This window comes from Haplochromis burtoni, unplaced genomic scaffold (assembly GCF_018398535.1).
Source record: "Haplochromis burtoni strain Fernald_Lab_line unplaced genomic scaffold, NCSU_Asbu1 Contig_207, whole genome shotgun sequence".
Lineage (NCBI taxonomy): Eukaryota > Metazoa > Chordata > Actinopteri > Cichliformes > Cichlidae > Haplochromis > Haplochromis burtoni.
Genome location: NW_024582568.1, coordinates 863,205 through 890,474, shown reverse-complemented (window position 1 = coordinate 890,474; position 27,270 = coordinate 863,205). Strand labels below are relative to the sequence as shown.

At 45.9% G+C, this 27,270-nt stretch overlaps 1 protein-coding gene across 1 annotated transcript; it reads right to left on the bottom strand.

The window, feature by feature from the left end:
- Positions 1-560: 560 nt before the first annotated feature.
- jag1b (jagged canonical Notch ligand 1b) lies at positions 561-27,270 on the bottom strand. Its single transcript, XM_014338089.2, has 26 exons — positions 26,911-27,270; positions 26,312-26,617; positions 19,768-19,819; positions 16,880-17,137; positions 16,262-16,322; positions 12,998-13,128; positions 12,774-12,893; positions 11,628-11,741; positions 11,424-11,537; positions 11,226-11,339; positions 10,698-10,744; positions 10,055-10,228; positions 9,471-9,621; positions 8,434-8,598; positions 8,243-8,356; positions 7,993-8,106; positions 7,727-7,840; positions 7,174-7,290; positions 6,387-6,414; positions 5,995-6,080; positions 5,292-5,405; positions 5,076-5,185; positions 4,155-4,394; positions 3,432-3,569; positions 3,083-3,224; positions 561-2,510 (listed from the first exon to the last, which is right to left on the bottom strand). The coding sequence occupies exons 1-26, from the start codon at positions 26,965-26,967 to the stop codon at positions 2,035-2,037; spliced, it is 3,657 nt and encodes a 1,218-aa protein (XP_014193575.1). The 5' UTR covers positions 26,968-27,270; the 3' UTR covers positions 561-2,034.

Below are 27,270 nucleotides of genomic sequence, written 5' to 3'. Positions count from 1 at the left end.
TTCCCTCAGTCAAAACAAAACAAAAAAAAGCCCCATTTGAATCATTGTGTAAAATTCACAGAGAATTTTGGGAAAGCAGCCGGCACAGATCTCATTGCATTGTTTTCCTCTCACAGAGTCCAAACCAAATGCTGCTTGTGGCAGTTCGACAGTGGGGTCTGTCCAAAAATTGGAAAAAAAGTATTAGTGGTTACAACCTGAGTGTCACGACTAGGAGCCAGTTCAGCTATCAGCTATTAGTCCCAACATGTTGAGGATCTTTCTCAAGGGGTGTTGTAATCTCTCGTCTTTGTTTTAATTCTGGCAAGAAGAGTTTGCCCAAAAAAATAAAGAAAGAACATAATAAATCACTTTTACTCCACAGCTTAGGCTTCTCCAGCCTAACTTTTTTTTTTTTTTTAAAAAGAGCTTGCTACAGTATCTTAACCAGACCATAAAGGGCTACAATATCTGAGCGTTATGAGTACTGCGTCTGTAGTTAGCTGTAGTTCCCACGCCACGAGAGATCTTGAATATGCTCCAACACGTTTGGCTCAATGCATCAGACTCGTCACTCTCTCTCCAGAACAGAGACAACTTTAATTCTCGTTTCATACAAAATATTTAATAAATATGACTTTCAAAAATATATTGCCAGATCAACACATAATTCTCAAGTTCATAACACAAAGTCAAAAAAAGAAAAGGGACAAAGTGTTGCCACGATCTCAAAGGGTTAACAAATGAGATAAAACATGTTTGTCTTTAAGAGCCTCAATTTTTAAAAAGAAACAAAATGTGCACAGAAACAAAGCGGACTCTTGCAGAGCAAGGCAGTGTATTTATCTGATACTACAGTGTTCCCATTGCTCCCCTACTGTTCAAGTACTCACAGTCTAGCTTATGATATTATGCTGACTAAAGCAGATGGGAATTCTGGCGTGTCATACTGATGTGACTTGCCTCGCAACTTGGTTGATTTCGACAGCCTTTGAAATACGTCTGGGTTAAACTGAAGCTGCTGAAGAATTTTTGTTCCCTTAAGTATTTATCCATTAGTGGCAAGCAATGTGTCTGCCACCATGTCCAACCCTTGCAGCAGCCGTGATCTTTTGTTGTCCTAACCTCACTTGTCTACAATTAAGGTCCTGGCAACAAATAATGAAATGTCCAACGTGTGTATGGGAGGGAAACAAAAATGAAGTGTTTCTTTCAGGGCCAAAGCACCCATCTTTTGTCTTCTCTGAAATTTGGCTTTTATTGAATGCATTGGAAACAAAACAAAACAAAAAAAAACCTTGAAAGAAATGGTAGGCTTCCACAGCTATCAAAACCTTCAAACTAAACTGGAACGTATAAATAAAAAGGAATGATATCTTAAGGCTCTTGATTATTAAGTTAATAAATCAAATATACACAATGATTAATAAAAAAAAAAAATGTACATATCTACACGTTCTAAATTGTCACATAAATTCTTCATATTGACAGCAACTGCTGACATTGAACCCCTTTCATCTCCCTCCCCACCCAACCCTAAAAATAAAAATAAATAATAAAGTTGATCTTTTTTTTTTTTTTTTTGTCTCATTTGACAGTTGCTGAAGTCTAAAGCTGAAAAAGCACTTTCTCCAAATAGAACTAGAAAAAATTCAAACACATACTAAAAATAATTAGCTCTAGTGTTGAACACGTCGGGTAGTTTAAACTCATTGTACAACAATTACACCAGGAGCCCCTTAAATGTGTCCGCTAAAAAAAAAGAAAAAGGAAACGGGGAAATGAAATGCATAGGAGGACACGTTTGCAACTAGTTCTACAGTGAAATGTATACCAGTGCTTTGTGTTTCCAGCCAACCAAAGCAACTGTCACTGCCAGTGTAAGCCAGCTTGTCAAAACTTAAATTAGCACGGGGAAATATCTGAAAATACTGAGGGGGAGGAGGGGGGGTCACAACTGACATGACTATTTACACATGCCAAAGCTCCCCCAGTTTCACCCACCACCTGGGTGTGAAGGCGTAAGGCTAGGTTGCACAGCAACACAGCTGTCTGCTATACAATGTAGTCCATCCTGTTTATGCTGTTTGCTGTCTCCAAGTCTCTATTGTCCTGTTTGTTAGTCCAATTAGCGTGCTTGGATGTCGAGTTGGGATTGGAGATGGTCGCCTTCTCGTCCCTCTCCACCAGTGTGTATGCTGGCTGTTTGGCAAAGCGGCCCTTCTGCAAGTGCCTCTCCTTGTCGTCCTCATCTCCCTCGGGATGATTTGTCCTTATTTTGGCAATGATGGAGTTCTTATTTTCATAGTCTTTAATGGCCACTGTGAGGCCCACGTGCTTCTCTATAGGGTTCTTGATCTGGTTAAGCTGCTCCCGGACGTTGTTGGTCGTGTTGTCCTCTGAGCTGGTCGCTGATGTCCCGTTGTGGTTGCTCTGTTTCCGCCGCCGGCGCATGCACCACAGCAAAATGGAGACCAGCACGAGGACCCAGATGACAATGAAAATGGAGCTGAGAAGGGGCACTAGGTAATCTGGAAGAAGAAAACAATGACAAGTTAGAAAGAGACCACAAATAAAAAAAAGAATTGACTCAAACGGTGAATAGTAGGATTTCTGTATTAATGCATCAAGCTAGCTCAGTCATTAATGCGCTTTTGCCAGAACAACCTGACCTCCAAGCCTGGAGCTGAAGAGGAGGCTGCTTCTACTTGGCTGTGGCAGCAGTCTGCTGTCACCGTACTGATGAATGGTGAACACAAGTGGGAGTCTGACTAAAAGTCCAGCCAGTTGTACCGCGAGCCAATCTAAAGCCATGTAGCCAAGCAGCTCTGCTCTTTCCATTGAAGATCCTGGCTAGATTCTTTTTAAGCTCCATCACAACTGCCATGAGTCGTGTGGGAGGTTAAGGAATCAGTTTACATATACATGGAATGTTTTTTCTTTGGTGTGCAGCTATGTTGTCACTTTTAGGGCTTGGCTCTATCTCATGATCTGATCTTTAGAGAGAAAAAAAATTGAAAAAATCCTCCCACCCATTTCAGCACATGCAGGTGTGTGCAAGTGTGGAAAACTTCATAATCAAACAAATAGTTTCAGTTCATACCAGTTTTGCTGGGGCTTGGCACACGCACTTCTGCGATGGCGGAGATGATCGTGTTGTTCCCGTTATGCTTGCTAACCAGGTCAATTATCCTTTCTGTGATCTTTTTAACGGGGCTCCCGTCCAAGCGGTGGTCGTCAGTCGACTAAAAGCAAATAATAAAGCGAGGTGTGAAATTTAAGTGTTTAGTTGTTGTAAACTGAAGCCACAGAAACTCAACCCTACGTCCATAACACATCCTACCGCAGCTGCAAGAACTCTACGATGCAGGTTATGAATCAAAAGCATTTTTTTGTGTGTGCTTTAATGGAAGCAGCCAAACATGGCAGAGTGAGTGGAAGGAAGTACTCACGATGCAGACGTGGATCTCGTTGCTGGCTGAGAATGAGGGGTCACAGGTTATGGACACAGAATGCTCCAAGGAGAAATTCTTGACCACGTATAAGCTCCTCAGCTGCTTACATACTCCTTCCACAGTCAAGCCCTGGACCTGAAGGGAATGAAGCAAATGTTAACAAACACAGGGGGAAAAAAAGGGAGGAAAAAAGGGCAATCAAGAAGAAGAAGAAAAAAAAGAAGAGCCAAGGCTGCATTTTGGCAGCATGTTCCAACATCCTATCCACCTAATTTAGATTAAAGACCGCAAACTCATATGCTTGTCACTATCTGCTGTCATGCTTGTTAGGCAACTGGCAAGTGATCATTCTATGTGGTGACAGAGTCGCCAGTGGTCCTGTTCAGCTCAAAATCCATATCATCCTGAAATTAATCTCCCCATGTGGTTGGTTTAAGATTGGGATTGGCAGAAGCTAAAAAGTCATGAATGCCTCAGTCTCAGGAACAAAACTTGTATGCAGACAAGGCTCCGAGAGAAATATTCCCCCCACTCCTTCATGGAGCACATTTAAATACATGGCTGAATTGTTAAGGAGTCTTTCTGCCCTGGAGGAATGGGTAATCTTTCACAGTTTGCTGCTCCCATTCATTTAAGACTGCTGGTGGAGGGGAGGGATGGAAAACGAGCCCAAAACCTGTTAAATTCAATCTCTTCCTCCCTGGTGCCTAGGTAACTCACTCGAGGCATGATCTCCTTGTTGAAGGTGAAGGTGATGTTGGCGCAGCTGTTGTCCTGGTAAGTGGAGCTGGGGTGGCATTTGGTGGGGGGCTGGGGAGGGTCGGAGTGCCAGCACTCTCCCAGCTCAATGCAGGGCTTCACAAAGCAGTGGCCCTCCCTGAGGGGGATGCAGCTCTGGCCTGACGGGCACTCGCCTCGGCCCTTGGCACCCAGTTTGCATGACATCGGGCCACACCACATCTGGAGAGGAAAAACACAGGAGCATTGATACATTTATATTATACTGAGTACGCTATACAGTAGAAAACACTTTCAAACTGTCACTGCCATATCCCCAGATACATCTGCATAACTGTGGAGAGATTTGTATTTCATTTACTACTCTGGGTCTCCAGAGGATGAGTCACACTGTACGAATGTCTAAAAACAAAAAACTGGACCAGTGGTAACAGCTGTCCAAAGATTGATTTGTCTCCACTGCATGTCAGAGATCGTTATGTATCACAAACAAACAATACTGTGATGTCAGGCCAAGTTTTAAATCCATCTCCCAGATCTTTTTCAATCCTACGATGCATTTTCTTGCTGAGGTGAGCTCCACTAGTAAGCCAGCAATGTTCATCTAGCGGTTAGACAGCCATGACGATGACAGCACTACTGTCTAACTCACCCAATCGTCCCTTAGTGGGAACCGGTGTGTGTGTTCGTGTTCTAATCAACTAACTGCATCACGAAATTGGCACTCCCGAGCCAACTCCACCCAGTGACACGTAATGTCGTGGCCCTGCCTACACCTTCTCATGGAAAACAAGGCACCAAACATCAACGCGATCCATTTTGTGCAGTTCTCCGCAGCACTTCTTCCATTCGGAAGCATGACATAGACTTCACAGGTGTGCCGAGCATTCATAAATACTTTACCTTTGTGCACACAACTTTCCCATTGGAACAGTGGCAAGTGTTGCAGTCTTCATCCCATTTCACTCCATCAGGGGTGACGTGTCCATTAACGGAGCAAGGTTTTCTTGTAACTGTAAAAGCAGTCACATTGTTAGAAATATTTTCAATTATTATTTTTTTCCCCTTCATTTTCATATTTGTTGGGGGTTGTTTTCCCCATCGTGTGGAGGCTGCTACCTTCTTGGCAGTGGGATCCAGTCCTGTCTGGTGGGCATAGGCAGCGATATCCATTGATCTCATCCACGCAGGTGGAGCCCAAGGCACATGGAGAGGACTGGCACTCATTAATATCTGCCACAGAGGAGAGAAGCCAGGGGTAAGAATTGGTTCCTTTGTGGCATAAAGAGCACAGCAACACAGCATTCAAATATTTCACTCTGCACACAAGTCTAATTGCTAGGCTAAACTCACGAAGGCTGTGCATCATTTGAACAGTACATACTAACCAGTTAATAATAATAATGATTACTTAGAAAAAACCAAACAAACAAGCAAACATGCTTTGTGCCAGCCCTGGTCTTATTAGGCAGCATCATTAGCAGGTATGCAGGAGCTAAAGGCTGGACTTAGGCGAACAAAGGGTTTGCAATGGGAAAGAATGTGGCCATCTGAAAGCCTTTAAGAGGGAAAACAATCTGTGTAATCAGTGTCAGAGAGCATGGCTGATTAGCCGTTGGCCTGCTAAGCTGGTTTCCCCCAGGGAAAGCAGCGAGGCTTGGTGGAGTGACACCAAAATGGCTCAGCCTGGCCTGAAGCCCAATGAAAAGATAATTGGCTGACTAGACCTTCCATTTGGAGTGACTGATGGTCCCGGGCATGCTCTAACTGACTGCTCAAACTGCGATCAGGGGGACGTTCTGGAGGCAGGGTTAATACTCACTGATCCGACAGTCTGGGCCAGCGAAGCCTGGGGCGCACTCGCAGCGGTACCAGTTATCCCCATCGACACAAGTTCCACTGTTGTAGCTGGGGAAAAAAGAGAGAGAGGGCAGGGGGATAATTTCAGTCTGGAATTTTCTCACCAGTCAACTGAACAATTTCTCAAAGATAATTAAAGCAATCACTCCTATTCTTTGTTTTGGACAAGTGTGCTTGGGTTAGGGAGTTCACTAAACAGAGTTAACTGACTGCATCCCAGGAATGACAGGGGCAGGGTGTATGCCTGGTTCCCAGCAGAGAGTGAAAGCGTCGCAGGTGAGAAACTATCACACGAGGAGGAGCAGCTTGTTTACATTTGTCTAAATCTGCAGGAAATGTTTGGCTTCCACTTACCATGGGTGTGGACTGCAGTCGTTGGTATCTGAAAGAGACAAAAAAAATGGAATGGGGAGGGAGGGAGACGAGAGCAGTGAGCATGTTGATTGTTCTCATGTTTTGTGCACATGACAGCAAGAGCACGTCTGAGCTTGCGTGTGCAGAGGCGTGTTGGGCCGGTCGAGCCCGGACTCAGCGCTGCCTGATCACGATGCCTTATTAACAACACTGAGTCGACTCTCACCCTCAAATATGCAACCCACCTCCCCACCCACCCCTTGGCAACACCCATAATTCCATCCCGACCTTCTCCCTCCCGTCCAAAAAAGTTTCAAGAGGAATTCATGTTTTAGAGTGCATGCATACATGGCAGGGATCCCAGAAAAAAGGGATGGATATATATGTATATATATATAAAAATCAGGGAAGTGGAGGAGGAGAGCTCTAGAACAAGCAGACATGTCACTGTTTGGACAGGAATGCAACGAATGAGAGGGGAGAGAGGGGCGCGTGTTGAGCTAGCAGAAAGGGGGAGAAACATCTGTCTCCACTTTCCTGAGCCCTTTTCTCCCTCCTCCTTTGCTTTCTCCTCTCATGGCCGGCAGCAGCCAGGGAGAGAAGAAAGAAGAAGAAGGAGGAGAAGAGAAAAAAAAAAAAAGCTACAGATCAAAAGATGATGGGAGAGTCTGCTCTAATCAGATGCAGGAGTTCACCTTTGCACTAGGTAGCACAATGTTTATCATAATTTAATGGCAGTAACTGTCCATCTTTATCTATTACACCACCACCCTCCGCCCTTTCTTACTTTGGGTGCACGTGGGACCCTCCCAGCCTTCCTTGCAGACGCAGGTGAACGAATCCCCCGTCACCACGCAGGTACCTCCATTCTCACACGGGTTTGGAAGGCAGCTCGAGTTTTTGGCTGAGAACAGAGAGAGAAAGGTCAAGTTTGATTTTGTCAGTGAGCTTTCCCAAACAACCAAAAGGATCATCAGCACAATCATGAACCTCAACCCAACTCAGACTGCCTTTGACTGGGCTTTTTTTCCCTTCTTCTCCCTGACAGCCTTAATTTTCCTTTTTTTTTACGCCCTATATTCTTTGACTTTGAAGTGTACTGTCAGTGCAATCAGGCATTTTAAGCATACGTCTGTCGGCACTCAAAGGAGAGAGAGAAATGGGCGAGATGAGAGTGGGAGGGAGAGCTGACAGCACGAAGGGATAAAAACTGTTTGTGGACCTCGCAGATCTGACAGATCTGATTAAGATCTGACACAACACGGAGCTCTCCCATAAAGCAAACTTCTTCGTGTGCGTGCGTGCAGAGATGAAACATTAAACCAAGCTGGATGACTCACCTATGTTGCACGTCGTTCCCTCCCACCCCGGGGAACACTTGCACTGGAATGTGTCACCCTCATCATAGCAGGTGCCTCCGTTGTTGCATGTGGCTTCATCGCACTGACTCTCGCCTGGAGGGTGCATGGATAGTCTTTCTTACATGACACTCAGCACAATGTAGAAAATACTGGGTAATTACAAAGAGCCATTAGCACATACCATGAGCCTGCACAAACAGTCTACAGGGGTGTGGAAAAAGCAGAAAAAAAAAAGAAAAGCTTACGGGAGTGGCAAGTCTTTCCCTTCCAGCCATTTTTGCATTCGCAGAAGAAGTCCGTCACCAGGTCTCGACATGTCCCTCCATTATGACAGGGGTTGGTGCTGCAGTCATCTATGTCTGGTTGCAACAATAAACAACGGCGTGATTTATGTGCGGCATATCAAACAAACGTCATGTTGAAAGATGAATCGACAGGCACCATGAAGGAAGTGTGGCCTTGTTTTGAGGTTGCAGGATAAACAATCGTACTCACTGATCTCGCAGTGGTCGCCTTCCCAGCCGTCACCGCAGATGCACTGGTACACGCTGACTTTGTCAATACACGTGCCCCCGTTGCGGCACGGGTTACTCTCACAATCATTGATGTCTGAAGATGGCAAGAGATGTGTTAGATTTGCGACGTGATACATTGCGATCAGTTGTAGATTTGGACTCTGTCCTTACTCTCGTGGCAGTAGGTGCCTCTGAAACCCTCTTGGCACTCGCAGCTGAACTGGCCCCCGGCCTGACTCTGACAGCGACCGTGAGGTCCACAAACGTTTGATGAGATGTAACGCTCTCCTCCTGGTGTGCTGTTGGATGCCACGGCAACCGTGCAGCTATCAATCACTGCAGAGAGGCAATCAAGTTAAATAGTAAAACCAATGACTTTATGAAAGGCTTATTGCAAATTATAAATAAGCCTTAAACCAGGACCCATGTTTACCATAAACAAGAAGGGATGTAAGACACATTACGACAGATCTAAAGGGCAACAGGCCTTTACAGATATAATGCCCATGTGGTTAAAAAAAAAAAAAAAAAGTCCAGAGGAAAAACAGTACTGTCAAAAAAGAAAAGGCAAATAAAAAGAATGACAGAGATAAGCTGTTATGCTTTCATAAGCAATTCATTCATTCTCTATTTTACTCGGAACTGAAATCCCTTCCTTTGCCCCCGTCTGATCAGGTTAGGTGAGCTGGGTGAATTTGTTCCCCTGTAATCACTTAATTCTTGCCAAGAGCAGAAAGAATCTTGCGCCTGGTATCTGACTCTGTGGTTGGTCCACTCACTCAATTACACAGACGGGGAGAAAGAGAGAGAAATGTGCACATTCACTGAGGGGGAAAAGAAGAGGTAGCCCACCAAGTCATTACTAAGAACACACACGGTGCTATCAGCCCTTTGCCAGGTTTTCAGGGAAGAATCATCGGAAAAGCTTTGCTGAGGAGAGGGAGGGAGGGCCATCATCAAGAGAGCGGAACAAAAAAACCCAAAAAAAACCAAAACAAAACCCCTGCTCACCTTGGCCAAGAAATTACTTTGAGTGAAACTAAAATACAGGTATTGCCCTCATGGGAAAAATGTGGGCAAAGTATCCAGGCAAATAGTGAATATCTGGCCTTATTCAGCATTGTACAACAACACAGTGCACAGATCATCTTTCAGGCCCCTCGCTGGGGGGGGCAAAGAGCTTGCAGTACTTGCATCAGGAGACGTACCTTTGCACGTGGTGGTGCGACAGTGGTCCTTAAGGTGAGAACAGTTTTTGCCCTCGTAGTCCTCTGGGCAGGCGCAGTAGTAGTCTGTGGCCAGGTTGAAGCAGACTGCTCCGTTCTGACACGGGTTGGGCAAGCAGTAATCAATATCCAGCTATGGAAGAAAAGGTTTTGAATAGAGAGTAATGAACCTGATAGTTGACATAGTTTCTGCTACAGAAAACAGAGCAAAACCCACAGCATCCTCCCCACAAACTGTGCCAGGAAACAACACACGCACAGCGCTCAGAGGAGGGGAGGGGGGGGGGACGAGCCAGAGACATAGGACCCGTCCTCTGAGTCTGGGCTTCAGCGCTGAGGAATGTATCCCACTGTAGCCAGGAGCAGCTTCAACAAAGCACTCCCTTTTTAAAAAAAGGAGGACTGTGGAACAACAGCCGTTTGAGAGGGTGGGGCAGGAAAACTTTACAACAAGCCCAAAAGATACAGGCAGCGCTAGCAAAAAGAGAGGCTTAAAAACGCTGAATGAGGAAAGGGAAGATGCTCGCACGCACTGGTGTGGGATAGTGGTGGGAGTCGTGTCTCACCTGGCAGAGATTTCCTGAGAAGCCAGTCAGACACAGGCACTGAAATCCGTTCACTTCGTCCTGGCAGCGGCCGCCGTTCAGACACGGCGAGCTCGCGCACTCGTCGATGTCCCTCTCGCAGTGCTCGCCGGCGAACCCAGGCGGGCACGCGCACCGATAGCCGTTTACCAAGTCCTGGGAAAGAGAGGGAGAAAGAGAGTATGAGGGAGAGAAGCCGGAGCTAACCTCGCACAGCCACAAATTTGATTAACTGCTTTCAAAGGGTGGGGTCCAAACAATAACTGTCAAACCAGAGCACAGAATGAACAGGACGGGGGGGTAAATATCACAGCTACACAATTATTTCAACACATTTTCCTGGCACGGGCTCAACGCAATAATGTTTATAGTAATTCTATCTAGTGTGGTCGAGAAACTTGCGCGCCCCTCCCTCAGAAACCCCTCTGAACCCACTCCTCTCAGATTTGATTTCAGAGGAATTCCACAACAATTCCACTGTCGGTTTGGAGGGAACCGTTTACGGCAGCTATTTATACAACCGCTGCAAATGTCTCTGGCTTTGACAAAAGAGACACAATAAAGCAAACAAGTTGGCAAGCAAACCAGCAATACCAGATAAAGCGAGATGGGTTTTTGACCTTACCTTACAAGTTCCCCCATTCTGGCACTGGTCCTTGCAGTCGTTTATATCTGCACATGAAAACAAATCCGAGATTTAATTCTGAACAGCTTAACTAAATAGTCTGTCTTTAAAAACAAGTCTGTGCTTTGAGTTTCCCATGCTAGGGGCCTTTAAAAACATTGTCGGAGCTGGAGAGTGCTGTGCATGTGAGCTGGATGATGTGGCTGCAAAACTCGGTGCAAAACAGCGTATTGAGCAATCCCCTCTGCTGCCAAGTGAAACTAGTCCCTGCGATTGTTTTGAGCCACCCTTAATCACCGTGGCCTTGGCCACACACAGGCCTCATAATGATAAAGCAGATTCATTTATACTGCAGGAGGAAAAAATAAAAAGGAGGACTGCACTTGTCCAACTCTCCCCAACACCTTCACATTACAGCTTCTATGCAGCATGCACACGATGAAAGGAACTGAAATATCTAAAAGAGCAACAGGAGCTGGACAGACGTTCTGACCCGCAGCTGCCGCTGCTGACAGGATTCAGACTCACTGATGTCACAGTTCTGCCCCGTCCAACCAGGGAGGCACTCGCAGAAGTATCCACCAATCAGGTTGCGGCATGAGTTGGCATTGACGCAAGGCTTGCTGTCGCATTCGTTGGCATCTAGAGGGTGAGAGAATGCAGTTAGTGGCATGCACACGTGTTGCTGACAGCTGTGAAGTGGTGTAGAAAGGGTGAGCGATTCACCAATTAGACACGTCTTCCCCGTCCACTGTGAAGGACAGTGGCACTTGTAGCTGTTAACCAGATCCTGGCAGGTACCGCCATGGTTGCAGGGGTTGGGAAGGCAGTCGTCAACATCTGCGCAAGAGAAGAGGGTCTCGTGTAAGCAACAGGATATTTTCTGTGAAAAGGTACTGACATTAAGAATGTGCACACATTCAGGCTTACTGATCGTGCAGGAGGGGCCGGTCCAGCCTGGTGCGCACTGACATTCGAAGCCTTGACTGGTTTCTGAGCAGCTCCCTCCATTCGAACATGGATTTGAGAGACAGGCGTGTTCGGCTACAAAGAGAGATCACGAAACAAAAATCCTTGTTTTAATGACAAACTAAGCATCACAAGTATACATATTTCTGCCACTGTGCCTGCTAACAGAATATATGTTATTTGTATTGATACTGAAACAAGTCGTGATGTGCAAATGCAGGTTCTGGCTTTGATCCCTTAGAAACGTGAGCCCTCTACCCGCGGTCCAAGCTGTTACACGTCCACGATCGAGTCATTCCTTCACCTGTGAAACCTCCTCCTCTGCCCTGAAAGGCCGCTCAAAAATCCCCCTCTCTCTCGCTCTCATTACCCGCCCAGGCAGACTACACCACCAGGAAATCATCTTTCATGCTAAGTTGACCCGGCCAATGCACCGTGACTTCCCTCTGACTCCCCGCCATTCTTCTTCTGAGAGGCGGCACAAGATGAGAGTAGCGGGAGGGAGAGCGGGAGAGGGGGCAGTCGCGGCACCTCCTTCACAGATGAGTTAAGGATGAGTGAGCACCAAACAAATCAAAAAATTAATGATTCGCTCGAGGAATAACTCGGCAGTAGGAGGTGATCGGCGGACGTCCCCTCGGTATGCCGTGGGGAGGAGGGAAGGGATGCAGCGCTCGCACCCTGGGGCCTCCTTGTTACAATAGCCCAACGCATCGTCCGGTCTGCAGACCTCCTGTTATGAGGGGCATGGTTTCCTGACATCTCTGCAGTTAAGCTGTCAGCACCCTGCGAGCCTCAGATTTAATGAGGAAAAAAAACCCATCATCTCCATGGTAAGTGTTTGCAACAGCTGAACCTTAGCAACACACCCCATCTGTCTCGAGGAGAGAAGGATGACAGGCCCCAAAAGATCAAGATCGGTGGATTACCTGACTCAGGGGCCACTTACTCTGGAGTGGAAACAGATTATTGCCGAGTTACTGCCTCCTCTGATTACAAACTGAAGGCACCTCTGACCTTTTGTCTGCAAGCTTGGTGAGCCCAGAACATTCCCATTTATTCTAACTGTAAGAATGCTTGGAAGATATAGACAACACGGACACTCACCTCTCTCACAGTTGGCTCCCGAGTAACCCTCCGCGCAGGTACACTGGTACTTATCAGGTCCTGTGTTGATACACGTCCCTCTATTCAGGCACGGCTGGTGAGTGCCACAGTAGTTCAGGTCTGGGAGAAGGAGAAAAAAGAAGAGAGGGGGGGGAAATCACAGTTTGTTTGGGCACAACAGTGGCTGCTCCTACAGTGAGCTGAAATAAGAGAAGGAAATTAACCTTTATCACAAAGGTGACCGCCCCAGTTGATGTCACAAAGGCACTGCCACGGCTCTTTACAGGTGCCGTGCACACAGCCGGGGTGGGGGATGCACTTGTCGCAGTACTGACCCTGCCAGCCATACAGACACCTGGAAAACACAAAGATATAGATTTTTTTTATTAGTCTTTTATTTATCCAGGTAAAAAAAAAATCTCATTGAGATTAAAAATCTCATTTTCAAGAGAGACCCGGCATCATGGATGCAGAAAATTTTAAAAAACAAAAACAAGAACAAGTAGAGACAGACAGTGACAGACGCACAGCCTTCAGAAAAGTTCACAACCTTCACAGAAGAGGTCAGATAATCCACGCACTGCCTGAAAATGTTAATATTTTAATCTTCCATGTATTCCAAATTCGTTCAGCAGCTACTGAGCCATAATCTTAACTTAATAAAGTACACACTAGCGTGAAACAACCAGCTCCCACAACTGGGCTGCATCTTAAAAGACCGCAAATGAATTTTAAGTAGCAGGGTGTTTATGTAACGGCCTTTAAACAATACTTGGAGCCGCCGCCGCCGACGAAAGAGGAGCATTTAGCTTTTTACTAAACAAGGAAAACAAAAACCCAACACACTAAATTACAGTTCCAATGGGACCTTTAGCACAGCTAACATTAGCATGCGACTAGACGCTCCCTTTAACATCACTACGCCTGTGGCTTGGCAGCGGCAGACGAGGAGGGTTCAGCCTTCTTGGCTGTTACACTGCTGCTCGTCCTGGTTCCCATGAGTCAGAAGTCAGACTTGCGCCCCGAGGGTGAGGACACAGCCTGCTGACCACTGAAATATCCAGGTTCATAATTACACCGATAATGCTGCTCCCTTTCTCGCTCGGCTCCATAATTAAGACGGCAATCCAGCCCCGGTTGATAAATCGGCTCTTTAAAAAGCTGGCAAAGCGGCGATGCAGTCCCTGCTGCTGAACCCAGCGACAGGAAACGTAGCGTCCCCCCACCCCCTGCGGGCAACTGGGGGGGGGAGCGGCACGCTGATTAGCCTCAAGAAACGGACGGACTGTAAAAATAAACGCGGCAGTTAAGTAAACCTCAGTCTGTGATTAAAGAGGCTATTCTTAAAAGTGTGCTAATCCCCCTCCATGAGAAGTGGAGCTGGAATCCCCGCAGCAGGATCCCAAATCATTTACAGTTATTACACAGCCAAATTACTGGGGAATGTGACATTAGACTGTGCAGTTCTGCTGATGCACAAAGATTTCATACCCATGAGAATCTGATAGGTTGCAGCGGTGCACATGTGCCTTCTCAAAGTGTTGTGCAGGCCACAGGTGCACTGTTGTTACTCCATTAGCAACAGCGGACGCTCAGGGTATCACTAAAGACTCTAAAGTCATTAAGCTACGGCTTTGCTGCGACAACGGGGCTGCCAAGCCTGCAGCTAATGTTGCTATGTACTGCAGTTGTTTGAGACGCCGCAACAGCCCAACGATGGGAAACTGCTCACTGACTACAGCAGCAGTAGATCTTGCTTGGAGAGTTTGTTGGCGGAGTGCATATAAACAGAGTTAAACCCTGAGCTTTAAATATAGCCACACCTGTACAGGGACTAAAAGACATTCAGGCTCTTGTTCTGCCAGTAGTCACACAAGCAATTACATGAAACTCGATGATGTCAAAAGCTTGGGAAAAACAACAAAGCTGCAGCACAGAATGAACAAACCTGATCATCCCTGTGCTTGATTTATGGCCAAATCAGACAAGTAAGAAAGCAACCATTGCCTGAACTGTGGGAAGAGCCGGACGCCGTGGGGCCCTTCTCCGGGATGAGGATGAGAGTCGACTCTTACTGCGCGCACACAATGCCCTAACGCCGATACCCTTCTGTGCTGGGCTTTTCCTCTGGCTGTGCGTGTAAACAGCATTAGGAAGCCATTAGCTACATAAACAATACACTTTAAGACTCATCCGAATGTTACACACGATTTCGCTGCTTAACACTTCCCCTCGTTTGGAGAGCTACATTTCCAGCAGGGCTGTGGCAGTCGAGCCCTACTGCGCAGACTGGCAGCCCCCATCCACAAGAGCTCCACGAGAGATTTACAAGCAGCTCAGCCTACATCTCTGTTAAAGCCCTGGTAGTGATAGTCTGTTGGCTGGGAAGCCAAAAACATGTACAGAGAAAGATCTGTGCCATGTCAAAACTGGTGCTTGGACACAATCCCTACACATCTAAATGATCACCACCACAGGCTTCTGGCAACACACCCCACAGCAAGTGAAGGCACTTGAATCAAATGGCTCTCTGCGCAGGGTATTCCAGCCAAAGAAGATAAAAGGCTGGCTCAGTCCAAAAGGAGCGAAGACTGGGATATTTTGTGGGGAAAACAACATTTGGACTGTTAAAAGAAAAGAGGCTTAGATTAGCTGTTGTCCCAACTGATATTAGATGACAGCTGGTAAATAATCAGCATACTGATATACATAAATTGGAAAACATTGGTAGAACTTATTTTGAGAACGCCATCATACATTTTGCAAAGTAATCAAATCACTTTTTTACCAGAGGGTGCAAATAATTCAACTCTGGGTAGTTTGTTTTCACTCATGTGTGTATTTTTGCTTTGTTTTTAATCTGTGAAAATAAATCATTTGAGCACGGGCCCCTGATGTGCAAACATCATCACCCTTCAGCTTACGTCACTGCGACTTTGTGGCTAGATTTTTCTACTCTTTTCCCCTTCGCTTCAAAAAGCGCCTCGAGACACATCTAGCGTCAGCCACCGGTAGTGTTTCACCGCAAGCACGCGGCTCTTTCCCACCGCAGGCGAACTTCTTCTTTTTTTTTTTCCTGCGTCTGAGCTGGTTGCACCTGCAAAGTTTTTGTTTTTGTGGTTCGTTACTCAGGAGAAGAATGCGCATGGTGCGAAACACTGCGTAAAAAACTCTCTCATTGTACCAGGAAATCGCTCAAAAATCACAGAGTATGGGGATTTTGGTCGAAAGACACATCCCTCCCCTGCAGGGCCAAGGACGAGGAAATGTATGTTTATTGACAGTTTATTACTGCAGAAGCTCAAACTGTTATATTTGAGCAAGCGTTGGCATTTGGAATATGGAGGAATATGGTCGAGGGAAGTTCCCTTAGCTGACATCCTATGGATCAGGAAGTAGTGTAAATGTACAAGAAGGGGAAACTGGGTAATCAACGGTCGGCATTTCATTTGGAGAAGTGCAGAAAAGTCTCACGAAGCAGCACTTACTTGCATCCACCTGGTTCCTTACATGATCCGTGCTCAGTGCTGCAGCCCTGCCGACATATAGCTAGAAGAAGAGGAAGAATGAATCATTTAACTGCACGGTGACTAGATTCACACTTGGCCTGTGGCAGTTATAACAGCAAATAATATGATTAGCGCTATTTGACATTTCTGTCTGTAGAACAATCAGAGCTGTTTACAGACAACCATGCATGCCTTGCCAAAACTACCCTGGATCTAACTTCTCCTGGTTGCCCTCTTCACAGCCCACAACTGTTAGTCAATCAACATTTAACAACATTTTAGTGACATACAAATCAGCAGACTGACAGTCTAAGAACCGCAGTCTCATGGCATGAGACATTTATTAAACTGACTACTGCCCAGGCTTGTTTTTAGGAGGAAATGTGATTTTTTTCACACTCCTAGCAGGAAAGAAGGAAAAAAAGAAAGGAAAAAAAAAGGGGGGGCAGAACGGAGATGTCATTCAATTCAACAGAAAGCATTTCCTTCATACACATAAAGACTAATCCTGCAGTCTTACGCAGTTTTCTCCAGAAGCATCTGTTTCAAAGTGACTTCTTCCATTACTTCATGCTGCCATCTCACCCAAGGCCTCACCTGTGTTGCAGTCAGGTCCAGACCAGCCTTCCAGGCAGGTTTTGTTTCCATTGTTGTCACACGTATAATGCCCGAAGAACTCGTCTCTGGGCCGACAAAACTTGTTGCAGCCGAAACCGTAGTAGTGCTCGTCGCAGCTGACCCGGATCTGGTATTCAAACTGGGCTACGGGGCCGTTGTGCGTCAGCTTCTGCCATTGCGGGCTGGGGTTGATCATGCCAGAATGAGAGGCTTTTTCTATCAACCTCCCATCTACACCTTAAAAGGGGGGGGGAAGGAAGCACAAGCAGTCGTACTTGTGAATTTCAAAGTAAAGGAAAGAAAAATACTATCTTTTTCTGTTCTGGTTCTTTTGAGTTTCATCAAATGTTTGGGCCTGAGAGGAGAAAACAAAAACACCCCAACATCAGTGGAATGCAGCATCCTACATTACGCTTTTGGCTTTTGCACTTTGCTCTGAGAGCCTAAAACCGGACCAAGAATTCTGACACAAATTGCAGAAGATCCCTTACATAGCAGATTATATGTAATTAAAGCAACTATGTGTGTTGGAGAGGAAGAAAAGTAGTGGGATGAAATGCAGGAAAGAAAGAAAAAAAAAAAAAGGATGCTGGTAATGAGCACTTTTAACTGCTTTTTTTCTCACGCTTCCCTTTCCAACTCTCCATGGTTGGTTTGCGATTCTCAGGTTTACAGCTTGAGGAAACTGCTGGTCTCTGACGCTGCCCTCTGCATCTGCTCAGGCGAGGACAGAACTGCAGCCGCCGTAAATTACAGTGCGAGGATGCCACAGTCACTACTGGGAAGCCAGCCAGTGTGCCATCAGCACTTTTCCCCCCAGTCTGCCTTCCTCACATGCATTTTTTTTTTTGGGCACCAACAGCTCCCAAAAGTATTGAAATCAACACTTGGAAGATTCCATCTTCACTTCAGGAGGGAACCAAGTTTATGTTTTGATTGTAAAGATCCACACAGAAACAGACCTGCGTTTTAGTCAATGTGGAAGAGGTCACAGCTCTGGCAAATAGAGGACTGAGGCGAGAGCACGCTCACCCCAACCTCCAGACACCGCACCGTCTACATGCAAGCCCTTTCGCATTAACACCACTCATTCACTCGCGCTCGCTACTCCATGTCTAAATCTTCCACCTGGGAGAGAATGAAAAATGTGTCACAGTCATCATTTACTGCGCTCACACGAGCAGGGGTGGTTGACCGCGAGGTAAATCGCTCCTGTGTGTAGTATGATGCAACGCAGCGCGGGGGGGCGGGTGGATGGCCCGCTGTTATTTATTTACTACGCTGTGTACGACGGCGTCCTGAAATCACAGTGCCCGGTGATATTTCGCAGTACTCTGGAATCCAAAGATTAACCGTGTGGTATTTCTCTACCGACTGCTGGCCTGCAGTGTCAGGAGTAGCACGCCCTTGCTACCTGCTGCCTGGCTCGTAGCTTAACATAAATCAGACCAACTTTAAAAAGTTTAGAAAGGACATGCTAGAAAAGAAAAAAAATTTTTTAATCTAATTTTAAAAAAAGAAGGAAAGCTGGTTTCTCAAACACGCTATAAAACTAAACGATTCAGGTTCTACATTTACACAGGTGTTTTAACTTGAGCCAGATGTTTTATTCTGTTCAGGAATCTGTTTAGATGTCGGTCAAACAAACGAAGCCTACAGAACCTCAAGCCAGCCTGCTGGAGGCTCAGAGGCTTAAACAGCACCTCATGTGTACATTCGGGGGGCTTTTCACACCAATGCCCTAATGGGTCTCCGGGGAGCGGCAAATACAGCAGAAAAGACCGAAACCTCGCTGAGCTCGAAAAAGACATAAACAAGCACGGGATAAGGCCCTGCCCTCATCTGGAATCACAAAGCTGACCACCAGCCAGCAGGAATCCCAGCAGGAACCAGAATTTAGTCAGGTTGATCGCATAATTATGGGAGGAGCAGCTCAAGTCTCAGAGTGGCAGAGTTGTCAAAAATAATTTCAAGCAGTTTAAGTACCAATATTTCACAGATACCCCGCTGGGCCCTCTCTTACTCTGCCCATGTGAAAATCCCCACAAAGCGCCACCTCCTCTCTCATAGTGGTGTCTACTTCTTGTCACTTGTCCTACTCACTCCAGTTCACTAGCATTTTGCGTGGTGATAGAAAGCCGCTTTTGTGGCTGAACATCTTTTTATTATCATCTTAACCCCCACCCGTCTGTGGTATCGACCATCTGTATTTTTCAAGGCATTTACCCAAACATTATTGACTAGTAGTTGTCCACCGCACATGCTCTGAGCTCAGCCCGCCTATATGCCTGCGGTCATGCACAGGCCAGAGGTCACTTTAAAATCAAACAGAGCTCTGAGGCTTCAGTCTCCTACACACCAGTCAAAGCCTCAAGCTGGTCGGCTGGATGAACTATGTTTCACGCCTCAGTGACAGTGAGACAGTGTGACCCCGACCCTGGCTGGCAGCACCCGCCATCAGTCATGAGCCAAATAAAAATGTTTTTTCTATTGGGGGAGCAGCGAGGCTCTGTTGTCTTAAAAAAGAAAAAAGAAAAAAAAGAAAAGGGGGCGGGGGGGCACCCTTCCTCTACCTTGACAGCCCTCCCCAATCCCATCTTCTTCCTCTTACTTCCTTTAACTCATCTCCTCCCTGTAGCCACCTGTCAACACACTTTAACACACACGCACACACAAAACCACCCAGTGGACCATGTGGAAGAGGGCAGGGGGGTTCAGGAAGAATCAACTTCCTTCCCTGACCTTCAACGAAACTCCTCCCAGGCACTGCTGTGACAGGCGGGAAAGGAAAAAAAAAAAAGAAAAAAAGAAGAAGAAGAAATGAACAGAAGGTAAGATGGAGATACCAGACCAGGAGAAATACTTACCACTGGTTTCATTGTTGAAGTCCAAGGCTTCCACTATCAAAGTGTAGGACCTCTGAGGAAGACAAGACATACAGGGAGCGTTAGTGGAGAGGAGGAGTTCCTGCATCATAAACAAAATGACTCCGTGGCAAATCTTTTGAAAGACTTCATGATAAGTTCAGTGAATTACGTCACAGTAGTGCCCTTGTGGTTTTTTACTGACCATGCAAACTAACTCGTAGGAGGTTCACACGTTCTCCCATTTATCGGGAATGCTGCAGTTCTTGGGCCCATTTATCTGTGAGGTCTGAGGGCTGGAACGTGTTTTTCCTCAAGTGTCATAAATGGTACATTTGTAACGCCTACGAAAAAAAAGAGACTAAAATCCAGAACTTTTCCATTTCCCATGACCTCACCAACCTTGCCAATGACGTTTCATCTGCCTCTCACTGGGTTAGCCTAAAACAAAGCCTAGTACAGAAACCAACGTGAACTATGAACAATAGTCCCGTTGATCTGCTTAAGAGGATAAGCTCGAGGTGGTGCGGAGGTCTCTGTGATTAGAATGGCAGACACAGTGAGCAGTGGTCTGGTCTAGGTGGACACGCACCCGGCAGGACGGCGCTGGACGTGCCAAAAAAGCAACCGTAAGTCAAAAATAAGAGCGCACAGAAAAAGCAGAGCCAAAGATCTGTCTTCATATTAGCCGTTGTAACCTTGCCCCTCTTTAGAAACAGTTTTTCCCCAAATACAGTTTTTCCACATGTTTATAAAACGGTGGTGAGAGGCCAGTTGATTCCTTTTATATATTTTTTTTCTTTTGCAGCGTAGGTGGGGTTTTCAGTTTCATCCTAATTTATGGACTTCAATAGGCCTGCTATGATGAAGCCAGGCAGAAGTGCTTAGGAACGCCACTTTATTTTTTAAAGGACAAGCAGAAAAATGGGACACACACACAAAAAAAAAGCGTAAGAGATGGTGAAATGGGGAAAAAAACTGAAATACAAGAAAGGGGAAACCACAGAGAAACTGAATGAGAGCTACACTCTGGAGGGCCCGTCTACATTTCAGCACTGCCAAAAACGCTTTGTCCGATTCAGGGTCGGTAGCGCTCACACCGATATCGGCTTACACATCCACCCTGCGCTGTAGTTATGAGGGAATCGGACAAAGTGTCTGCGAGCGCACACGACAGAGTCCCAGAAAAAAAGCATGCGGCTGTGAGACGGTGTAATCCACTTACATTAACTTGGGCATCCAACTTAAACACCTACTTGTTACATTCACACGCGTACTCGGCCGTAGCAGCGACGCTTGGAGGCATTTCAGATATATATAATTCTTTTTTTTTTGCATGGCCTCTTTCTGCCGCAGCAATGACTTCACGATAAACAAACCAGCTTGAAGGAAAACCCCTGGTCTCTTTCCACAGAGGAACAAAAGGGGGCATGAGTCATTCCTGATGCTTTTTCACGGCTTCACCTTGTTTTCTCAGGCATTCGCCTTTCCATCTTTCCAGGAGACATTCGTCTCATCCCGTGCCAGTATTTCGCTGCAATCAGGGCAGCCATTATTTGAGATGCAGCGCTCATCAGCAACAGCCTTTACAGTATATTCTGACTCACAATTGGCTGCAATCGCTTGCTGCAGAGCTCCAACAAGTGAGTCAGTAGTTATGTGATACCTAATCACCTAAAGCCACAGCCCAACCTACAGAGAGTTGCTTTAACAGTAGGAACAAGAGTCTTCTGGCTTCTCTTCAAGCATTAAGTAGTATTGTGTAAATGTTGTCATTCACCTCCTGTGACCAGCACTTGACACAGTTGCAAAAGAGTAGACTTCTCATTAGAGAACCAATACTCCAGCATAAAGAACAGCGCTTGGATACATCTAGCAAATGTTTACAGACTTTTGAAATATCAGGATATCACCCATGTGACAGCACAGCACACGTGGAGAAGTCGTCTTAAAAAATGGGAACTCAACTGAAAGATAAAAAAAAAGAAAGACGAGAAACATCTTTGGAATTTCCGAATCATGGTGACATTAACTTGACGTGTTTGTCATTTAAAGTGTGGAGAAAAACAGAAGAGGATTTTGTGTTAAAACCCTGTTTTTGTTTTGTTGTTTGCACTTGCCAACACGTTATCATTCTACTGGCAGTTAAATAGGGAACAGCAATGGATCCCTGCCAAGTGAAAACATCAACAAGCCCGGATTCACCTGCTGCACAGCAACATTTCACAACGTGTCCGAGACTGATGGGAAAGAAATCCCTCATTGTAGTGAACTGGGCGTTAACAGGCGTCAAATCTAATGGAGTACTCCTAAAATAAGTAAACAAAAAAATATACACAGAAAAAATTCTTTAACGTGACACACACACTTACACACCCATATCTTCTATCATTAGACTTGCCTGAACACGGACGCTTTTGAAGCTATGCAATCGTGCAGTCACGTGATCGTGTAGTGCTCCTTCATTAACATGATTAAAAGGGCTCGCAGTTAAAAACTGGGGGGGAAAAAAACAAAAACAAAAATTCGATATCGATGTTTTCTGTTCTGCCCTTTTTGGCACACTCCTAATGCTTCTATACCACGGGGTTCCCAACATCAAGTGAAACGTCAGTGCGGCTTGATCCAACAAGTAGCTTCCCCATTAATGGGATGTTTAGTTTCATGCTAAATAACTGCTCCCAGAAAGTGAGATACTGGCTGGCTCCTCATTCGCCAACACTCCATAACTCCTTGGCGGTTATCAGCGCCGAACCGTCTGCCACTGCCAGGTTCACTTTTCCCAGGCTCCCAGCTGACTCACTTCTCCTCTTTGAACTACATAGCACACTCTCTAACCCCCTCCCCTCTCTCACACTTGCACACAGACACACACATCCAAGTGCAATAAGTGTGGCCATATGTCTTCTTATCTTTCCGGGCCAAGCAGGCACTGTCCAACAGACAAGCGGCATAAGCGATAAAGATCATTCCAGTTCGAATCACATTCACTTGCCAAAAAACACTACTGAATCCTCTCAGTAGGGGAATTTTTCCCCTCACACACCCTCTTATCTTCCCTCTTTCTGAAAATGAAGCCATTTGATGTACCATTACTAAGAAATATAAGAAAGAAAAAAAAGTACAGGGGGAGAGGGGGTGTCTCATGGAACAGGTCAAAGGTCTAAATAACGGCAAGGTAGAACAGATTGGACTAGTCTAGGCCTACAGTCAGCACAGAGGAAATGTAAACAGTTTCATCAAAGGCATGTTGACTTTCTGTATCAGCTCTCCTGAGTCAATCACTTTCATGGTATCAGCCTGCAATCTAACCAATGATTGGGGCTGCTAAATAACACACCCAGTTTGCCACCAAAACCTTGGTTCAGTCCTGAAAAGCCCGCTCTTGTGATCTTCTTTAAAGCCCACCGGCTTTCACTGATTGGGGTTGGAAGGAAGGAATGCATTGTTTCCCCAGGACTTTTTCATCACAGGAGTTACACGGAGACTCAGTTTATGTATCCTGTTAAAAGGTACGTCGGCCCCTGGTACAAACAGAACCTCACCCCGACCAAAAGAATCTCACCTTTTGCCAACTAAAACACGAGGCACCGCAAACAGATTACTCACAAGGCAAAGTTAATCAAAACATGAACCCGAGTCCAGGAATGAAAACCATATCGAAGTGTTTAAAGAAGCAGGCAGTCATCGGTCTTTGTCAAGGTTCACAGGCCATTAAGGGAAACAAACAAAATTAAAAAGGTGCAGGTTATCTTTTCCAGTTAAATACATATTTTCGATTCATGTCTCCCTTCCAAGAAGCTGCGAGCAACTGATAAGAAGTGAAGCATCAGAGGGCATTATGTAATGCCGCGGTGACAAAACACAGCAATTACACTATAATATAAAAAAAAAAAACCCAACAACATTCTTTTCTCTCTTTCACTTGAGTAATTTGCACTTAACTGCCACATCAGAGCCAACTACAAACATGTCATTACTCCCACCGCTCCCACGCTCACAGTCCGACTGAGCTCAGCATTGTTCTTTGACGCACCTGATCCCGGTTCTCAGACTGCTTTGACTCACTCCAAAACCCAAAAACAGGGATACCACCGGGTCTCAGGCCTCAGAGACGCCAGAGGTTTTCTTTTTGTTTTGTTTGGTTGGTTTTTTTTCAAAATGGAAAGATACTTTGAAATCCAGGCATCACTGGAGCGAGGGAAAGGAATCGCTCAAAGATACAGACGATGGCGGGGAGGAGGGGACTCCAGAGCAAAGTTCTGGCCTTTTCCTTTTACAGGTGTTACACGGGCAAATTACTGAAGGCCTGAGAGCCAACCTTTATATCACTGCTGAGTCTACTACTGCAGCTTCCTGTTGCTTGCCCTGCGCTGGCATTACAGCTGCAGTGCATCTATTATGCTCTGTAATCCTCACTGTAGTCACCGAGGGCTCACTATTGTCCCGGCTTGCCACTGTAGCAGGGCCCTCACTTCTCTGTGGGGCACAAGCATGAGGCGGACATTAACCAGGACCTGCACGGGGCTCTGAAACACTTCTGAAAGAGATGTGCGGCTGATGTCATTCAGCTGGATGCCTGGCTCTTGCCTCTACCTGATCTAAGCGCATGTGTGTAGCCTCATTAAGTGCCGCAGTTACCGTGGGTGGCAAGGTTAAAGCGATGAAATGCCTGGGGTCCAACAGAGCGTGACTTAAACAAAGCCCTTAGCCTGGACAAGAGGCCAACTTCATGCAGCTCAGTAGAGAGGATGAAGGGAGAGAAAGAGTGGGGGGCTGGGGGGAGTTTCATGAACTCAGAGTACCCAAGAACCCAACTGCACCACACTGCCATCTGTCCACAACAGCCAATCAACTGATGAAAAGGACAAAGAGTGATATCATACCTAACCTGACAATTGTTAATGTGCAGTGAAGTAAAGCACTTAAAGTGAAGGATGGGAGAAGCTAGCGAGCAGCTCCAAACTCCTGATTTCTACAGATATGGGTTCAAAACAAGTGACCTGATGGATTGTGCAGAACTTTTTTCTTTTTTAGAAAAACAGCATATTTCTATGTATCTGGAGATTTTAAAACACGACATGGACATCCTTCATTAGGCCCAGAACATGCAGGCCATGTTTGGAAAGAAAGCATTCACATTATCAGCGTGCGAGAAGAGAAATGTGAGGAAAGCGAGCAGAGCGCCGGGTTGCATTTCAATGTCAACAATGTGCCGTTTCCAAGCAGAAATGGTTTTATCCAGTAAGATGAAACTAGTCGGGCTGCAAGGATTAATACTAACTTAGTGTTGCCATAGTGTGAACATAAACACAAACCTTTGTCTTTTAAAGAAAGTTGTGAGGTGCCAGAGACTAAGAGGAGAACAAATAAAAGTACAGGCTAGATCAAACTGCACGCCATCCTGCTGAGAACATGATTTTACTGGCAGATTGCAGGGAAAACACAAATTTAAATGATCTGTTCGACCTCACAGGTAAGGCACACAACAATGAACCACATGAAAGGGGAAAACTGAAAAGTCCACTTCTTCCCCCACTCTCCTCCTCGAGGCCTTTCAAGTGCGTGCAGTGCCTGAAATTACAACAAGAACCTCCATCAAGTTTGAGGTAAAAATAGCCTTGATGTAATTGAACAACACATACCAACAGACTGTGCCTTTCACCCATCAGGCACAGCAGAGGAGTTTGCGGGCCAAGCTGTGGGGCCAGTCAGTCTGTGCAGTCCTTTTTTTTTTTTTTCTCTCCCCCTTCTTCTCTCTCACTACATAGAAATGTGCTCCAGCATGGCAAATCATCTCCCTCTCACAGAGCTACAACACTCCCACAGGCCTGTCAGGCCCATTTATTTATTCAATGAAGAAGAGCTGACACTCAAGGAAACCAGAAAGTGGGTTTTCACCCTGGAGTTGCTGTACTGTGCTACATGACCAGCTTTGCCAGGAAGGCAGACAAGGGGAATCTGAGAGTTAAAAATTATTTTAATCTACTCAATCGGGCCAGACAAGGGGGCACACATTCATAAGGACTGGTAGGAAAGGAGGAAACCCATTCAACACATTAATAACAACAACAACAAAAGAGTGGATTTCTTGAAATGTTTCATCTTTTTTTTTTTTCTACTAGATTAGATGACCCAGGAGTTCAGATTAACTGCAAGCCATAATCTGTCCACTTGCACTCCCTTAAGCCAAATTCTAACTCGGGTTTTATGATTATATGTAACGCGGTTTTAACAACCTTACACATAAGCAGACAGGTCTAGGCCTGATGGTGCAAAAATGCCTGCACCTGGTCAATTAGCGCACATAATGAGGAGGGGAGGGGGGGCGCTTTCTCAAAGGGACAATTCACTGAGAACCAAGTGCCAAATGAGAAACTCACTCTTTGTTTGTTGTGCTTTCTATCCTTTTTTTTTCTCCTATTTTTTGAGGGGAGGGGGGTTAAGAATGATTGACAGGCAGTAATTGCGCAGAATTGCCCTGCAAACACACATTTTCTCTCTTTGGAGATTTTTTTTTCTTTCTTTTCTTAGAGTCTCCACTCACCGGCCAGGCAAAACTGAAGGGCAAAACTATCCTGGATTTGTCATTCCTGACAGAGCTCTTGAAAGAAAAGGTATTCCCTCCCAGGACAGGCGTAGATCCCATTCCGAAGCTGCAGGGCCCTGCAGCGGAAACTCTGGACTGGTATTCCTTTAGGCAAACTTTAAAAAACGTATTGCACTCGTCCCGTGTGCACTTTCTATCCGCGCCGCTCCGTGCGCCGTCGCAACACACGCCGCTCAGCAGCTCTCCGTTCGCATTGCGCATCGATAAGATTTGTAACTCGAATTGTCCGGATCCCTCTGACACCTGTTGAAGACAGAAAAGTGAGTGCAATGGGACTGTGTGTGGAGGGGACTAAACAAAAACAACACAAAAGCTGCACTTTTAACACTTTTGCGTCACATGTACGCTAGTTTTTACGCACGCAGCATGCTAACTGTTGAGATTTTTCTTGCAGAGGCATGCCTACATGTAATGTTAGCATAGCTGTGAACTTTCAAAGGCGACACGCATGCAGAAAGCAGAGGACATCCAAACGGCCCGAACTGAGTGACCTTTCCCGCTCGTTTTCAGCGGAAAAAAGGAACCAATCCACGTACCTTCGCGAGAAAGCAGAGTAAAAAGGCAGCAACCACCGAGCCCCGTCTCAAAATCATGCCTCCGGACTGCTGTTGCCACTCGTTTGTACTAATCGTCTGGCCGACACACGGCACCAGAGCTCTCCTCTGGTTTAAACATGCACGAGTGGGGAGCAACGATTTGTTCAGTGGAGCGCAGGTTCCTGATTCATAGACCTTCCTAGTACGTCCCTCAGGTTCTCCGAGCCTGTGCGCCTCTTCGTTTATCTTACACTCTCCACTTGTTGTTGTTGAGCAAAGTTTACACAGTAGCCATGCGGCGGCCGAGCTCACTGCTGACTGACTGCTGCTCAGAGTTGGAGAAAGCTACACAAGTTCAGC

Coding starts and splice junctions, on each gene's coding strand:
- jag1b (XM_014338089.2), bottom strand. CDS start 26,967: ATGATTTTGAGACGGGGCTCGGTGGTTGCTGCCTTTTTACTCTGCTTT. Junction 12,894..12,997: donor CGGTCACCTTTGTGATAAAG/GTTAATTTCCTT, acceptor TCCTTCTCCCAG/ACCTGAACTACTGTGGCACT. Junction 9,622..10,054: donor TCTCAGGAAATCTCTGCCAG/GTGAGACACGAC, acceptor TTTCTTCCATAG/CTGGATATTGATTACTGCTT.